The sequence below is a fragment of the Elaeis guineensis genome, chromosome 8, assembly GCF_000442705.2.
Source record: "Elaeis guineensis isolate ETL-2024a chromosome 8, EG11, whole genome shotgun sequence".
NCBI lineage: Eukaryota > Viridiplantae > Streptophyta > Magnoliopsida > Arecales > Arecaceae > Elaeis > Elaeis guineensis.
Genome location: NC_026000.2, coordinates 125,218,893 through 125,224,421, shown reverse-complemented (window position 1 = coordinate 125,224,421; position 5,529 = coordinate 125,218,893). Strand labels below are relative to the sequence as shown.

Below are 5,529 nucleotides of genomic sequence, written 5' to 3'. Positions count from 1 at the left end.
GGTTTCGGCTGTGGGTATTTTATACCCAACAGAATTCAAGCCAAAATGGAGATTTATTGAGTGTGGCTTGAATTTGATATGACCAATTGTATGAATCCAATCTATTTTGGATATTGTTGGTATGCTTTGGTATTTTGGCTTTTTCTCTTTGTTTTAAGATTTGATGGCTATATATATAGACACACACGCGTACGTGTGCGCGTGCGCGCACACACACATATATATATTATAATCATACCTCTTTTATTTTTGGAAGGCCATCTTTTGTTATTTGAGCTATCGCATACTCTTTGTACTCCATATTTTTTTGATATAGTAAAATTTGTCCCCATCTTTGCTTGTAGATATAGGTCAAAGGCTGAACCATATAAATTATTGTGTCTTATTTTTCCTGCGTGTGCTTGTTTGTTATTATTTTAGATATTATACTTATTAACAAATAATCTTGTAATAGATGATATGCTCAAGCCACATTATTTTAGCACAAAATATCTACCAACATTTGTACATTCCAATATTCTTTTTGAGCCCATTTACTTTACTCAAGCTTAACATGACCCTCAATGGCATAAAGCAATGATAGATCAGTATAATGCCTTGCTCTATACCAATACCTAGCTTTTAGTTCCACCCTTTCCTTCACAACATATTATTGGTTGCAAATATGTGTTCAAAATTAAAAAGCAACGGATTGCTCCATGAGTGCTATAAAGCTTGTTTAATTGCTAAGAGCTTCAATCAACAAGAGAGTATTGATTATGATGAGGCGTTTAGCCGAATTATCAAGCTTATCAGAATTTGCAGTATTTTTTTCTTGCAATTTCTAAAGATTGGCCTACTCAACAATTGGATGTCAAAAATGTATTCCTTGATAGATATCTCACTAAGGATGTTTATATGAAACAACCTCTTGATTTCACTGATTGAGACCTCTCACTTATATTTGCAAGCTACAACTTTCTCTTTATAGTCTTAAATATGCACCACATACTTAGGTTCAATAGTTGAGCTTTCACTTACATACTTTTATTTTTTATGGGTTTAAAGTTGATGTCTTACTTTTTATTAAGTACACCAAAAAATATATAGCACTTTTTCGATTTATGCTTATTATATTATTCTTTTTGGTACTCTTACTGCTCCCCTGGATAATCTTATTGCTTCTTTACAACTTGAATTCATGATGAAGGATCTAGGCCTTCTTTACTGCTTTTTGGGCATAGAGGCTAAGATAAAAACTTTTGGATTTCATCTGACAATCAAAATATATTTATGGTCTTCTTCTTAAATTAAATCAATATGGATGATTCCAAGCCTATCTCTACTCTTATTTTCAATTCTTTCATTTTGATGGTTCACTATTTTTTGAGCCGACTCAATATCAAAATGCGGTGGATATACTTCGATATCTTACTCTTACACATTTTAATATTGCCTTTGCAGTCAATAAAATATGTCAATTCATAAATAGACTCATATCCATGTTCAAGTACTAAATCCAAATATAAAGGGCACACCAATGCTACTGCTAAACTAAACTGGATTCAATCTTTACTACAAAAATTGGCTATCATATTTTCTCAACTCTCTATATGTTTGTGTAACAATTTATTTGTGATATATCTCACTGTCCATGTCATATTCCATGCTCGGGTCAAGCATATTGAAATTGATTTTCATTTCGTTCAAGAGCGAACAGCTCATCATCATTCATATGTGACTAATCTCCTCCAATGATAAACTCATTGATATATTCACCAATGGATTTGCCTCCTAATGCCTTCAACAGTTGTGTTCCAAGCTATTAGTGATACCTACCTTAGTTTGTGGTGGAGTGTTGGCAGTATTTTCATCTCAAAAATCTATGATTTGAAAAAATATTAAATTTTGAATAACATAAATTTAGAAATAATCCTGTAGTTCTCTTTGTTATTTCTATCTTTGTATCATGCTAGTTGTCATCTTTCCAATATTTTCTACTAGCTATAAACATCTATACGATGACCACCTCATAAGATCGAGGCCGAAAAATTTTTACAATATTTATTTTTTATATATTCTTTTTTTTCCACATTATATATAGGTTTTTTATTAGAGTCTAGTCCACCAAAAGGACCGGCTATTAACTTCTGCAAAACTGTATGCTTTACTCTAATAGACTCTGGTACTCCTAATGATATAAATTCGAGGGCCTATCAATCCCACATGTACTTTGAGAATAACCAAAACAATGGCAAGCTCGAAGTCCAGACCCTGTTTTCCCCCCCTTCCCTCCTTCCTGCTACTCCTAACCCTCTCCCTTCTCCACCCTCTGCGTTGCTCCCATGCAGCTCAGCAACCCATCCAAGCCATCGTAGTCCTCGTGCTAGAGAACCGGTCCTTCGATCACATGCTCGGATGGATGCAAAAGGCCCTCAACTCATCCCTCAATGGCCTCACAGGCACCGAATGCAACCATCAATCCACCATAGACCCCAATTCACCGAGCATCTGTATTTCCGACGATGCCCTTTACGTGGAACCCGATCCAGACCACTCATTCCAGGGCGTCAAGCAACAAGTCTTCGGCTTTGGCACCACTCCATCCATGTCAGGCTTTGTAGAACAAGCTCTAACCATCTCTGAGGACTTGGCCAACATTGTCATGAAAGGCTTCAAACCTGAGAATTTGCCGGTTTTCGCCTCCCTGGTGCAAGAATTCGCAGTCTTTGATCGATGGTTCTCATCACTTCCAGGGCCGACACAGCCTAACAGGCTCTTCGTGTATTCTGCCACCTCTCACGGGGCCACAAGCCATAATAAGTTGAAGCTATTTGAAGGGTATCCGCAGAAGACCATCTTCGACTCTCTTCACGATGATGGTTTGGACTTCAATATCTACTTTGAGAGTGCTCCGACGACACTGTTGTATAGGAGGTTGAGGAAGCTGAAGTATGTGTCCAAATTCCATAAGTTTGGGACCTTTATGGATCATGCAAGGGATGGGAGGCTGGCAAAGCTTAGTGTGCTCGAGCCGAGGTACTTCGATCTCGATGACAGCCCTGCAAATGATGACCATCCTTCGCATGATGTTGCCAATGGGCAGAAGCTGGTAAAGGATGTGTATGAGGCTCTGAGAGCTAGTCCTCAGTGGAATGAGAGCCTTTTGATCATCACATATGATGAGCATGGGGGGTTTTATGACCATGTTGCGACTCCTAATGTTGGTATTCCAAGTCCTGATGGGATTATCGGGCCTGAACCTTATAATTTCGGCTTTGATCGGCTGGGAGTTCGAGTTCCCACGATTGCGATATCCCCATGGATCAAGAAAGGAACAGGTAAATCTACAATCATATGTATATGGCTCTGTTCTCTTGCTTTGATTGATTTGTTATAAGAGATGGTAACTCAGTAGCCCATAAAATGGAAGTCTGGTGCATATATGCAGCATTTCTCCAGTTATTGACTAGAAGAAATATCGCCACAATGTTCACAGATCTGTTGATAAATTTTCCAATTGTTCTTGAAATTACAACTGTTTAAACTCCACCACTTAGCTATGAATAATTCAAGCAGAAAGAGAAGTCATCTACTAAATACTCACCAGTTATCATTAACGGTGTAATTTGTTATTAATTATTGCTATTGCTTCTTTTTCTTGCTTCTCTCAATCCCTCTAGTTTTGCAGGAAGTAATATATAATTCTGGTCTTCAACAAAGAATGCATTCATTTTTCTCAAGCATTTGGCCTTTTTCCTTTTTGCTTTATTTTTTTTCCAAGTTCGAGGCATACCCCAAGCTAAAGAAATTCCAGAAGTGGAAAATGTGACTGTAGTTATTTCGTCTCCAATCTCCATGTACATAACAAAGTTAAACCAAAAGAATATCTCATGGAGTTTGGCTGTTTCTAAGGCAGAATTTTTCTTATGTACTAAACCTCAGTGATTTGTTATCTCGGCTGCAGTGGTGACCAGGCCAAATGGACCGACTCCAACCTCAGAGTTTGAGCACTCTTCAATCCCTGCAACCATAAAGAAATTGTACAACCTCACCTCGGATTTCTTGACTCAGAGAGATGCTTGGGCTGGGACCTTTGAGAGCATTCTCAGTGAGCTAACCTCGCCAAGAACAGACTGCCCTGGTATGTATATCTATTTCTTTCCATCTACTCCATCTAAACTGCCTCCTTTCTTAATCAATACAAGGACAGGATAATAAGCAACAGCTCTTTAGGCACTCACTATCTTCCATCTGTCAATTAAATAAATTCCTTGTCAGGTTAATATTACTCTGTGAATCTACCTTCTATGATTATGTGTTGAATGGATTGGATTCATTATATTAACTCTCTCAATTGATTGGTAAATGGAGCAAGTTTTCACTGATCTATACTTGTTGCTTAGCGCATCTCTATGATTGAAAATAAAGAGAGGCAATTTTAGTTCCAAGTTTCTATTTTCTGAGGAACAGTTAGTATCTATCAAAAGAAAAAGTTCAACAGAAGGTCTTCCTACAGCAGTCTACAAGATTTTTAACTAGAGAAAACAAACTTGTCTCACAATAAGCTTATATTGGAAGTTTACACTTTATACAGTCTTTTAGAGTGACCAGGTGATAAAAAGATATGAAATTTGCATTGTGGCATTGGTCTTTTCCTTTGAGATGGTAGAAAAGGGAGAGATGAGAGATTTTTAATCTTTTCATTACATTGGAAGATCCAGCTCATATTAGTAGTAGAATTTTTTCAGTAACCTGGTTGCATGTCTTTCACAGAAGTTTTGCCAGATGTGCTGCCTCTGAGGGCAACAGGAGCGAAAGAAGAAAAACTACTATCAGAATTTCAGGGAGAGATAGTCCAATTGGCTGCTGTTCTCTGTGGTGATGGTCATTCAATCAGCTTAAACACTATGACTGTTAAGGAGGCTCATGGATATGCAAAAAATGTTGTCTCGAGATTCCTTCAAGCAAGCAAAGAATCCTTAAAATCGGGTGCCGATGAATTAGAGATAGTAGATATGAGAGCCTCACTGAATGCTAGAACCACAAGCCCATGATTAGTGCCACTCAATTACAATGTTTTTCACTTAAGTACTAGAATGAAGACTTCTCTAGACCCTCTGTTCTTAGTTTTAGTGCTCCAATTAATGTAAACAAGTAATGGCAGTGTAGTCTGATATGAGCCTGAATTACAAAATGGTGTTCCATTGTAGGGCTTCTCCTTAATAGATTATGAGTTTGTCTTTTATTTTTTTTCTTTTTTATTTTTGTAGAAAGTAGAATGTGACTTTTGAACTCTGATTAGAATGTGAGTTTGTTCTGTAACTTGTGGAGTTTAAATTGGCTAAATGGTTAGAGAAATAGATTGAGTAGGAACTCCTATCCAATAGAGGATCATATAAATTTTTCATGCCTCTTTTTTATTTTTCTTGTTATTTTGATAAAACCGAGGAGATGAGTTTCACCAAATTCATTCAGAAAATGTATTAAGAGGTGTACAAACAGAAAAAAATGCCCAGGAAGGCATACAAAAGTGCTGGAAATTTGAAT

The 5,529-nt window shown here is 37.1% G+C and overlaps 1 protein-coding gene across 1 annotated transcript; it reads left to right on the top strand.

Annotated features, from left to right (window-relative positions):
• Positions 1-2,194: 2,194 nt before the first annotated feature.
• LOC105035830 (non-specific phospholipase C6) lies at positions 2,195-5,227 on the top strand. The gene is made up of 3 exons (XM_010911531.3): positions 2,195-3,320; positions 3,947-4,123; positions 4,756-5,227. The coding sequence occupies exons 1-3, from the start codon at positions 2,231-2,233 to the stop codon at positions 5,034-5,036; spliced, it is 1,548 nt and encodes a 515-aa protein (XP_010909833.2). The 5' UTR covers positions 2,195-2,230; the 3' UTR covers positions 5,037-5,227.
• Positions 5,228-5,529: the final 302 nt, after the last annotated feature.

Bases quoted from the DNA above. Each gene is read 5' to 3' on its own strand.
- LOC105035830 (XM_010911531.3), top strand. From the start codon at position 2,231: ATGGCAAGCTCGAAGTCCAGACCCTGTTTTCCCCCCCTTCCCTCCTTC. The intron at 3,321-3,946 runs GTAAATCTACAA...TCTCGGCTGCAG, and splicing joins ATGGATCAAGAAAGGAACAG to TGGTGACCAGGCCAAATGGA. The intron at 4,124-4,755 runs GTATGTATATCT...TGTCTTTCACAG, and splicing joins GCCAAGAACAGACTGCCCTG to AAGTTTTGCCAGATGTGCTG.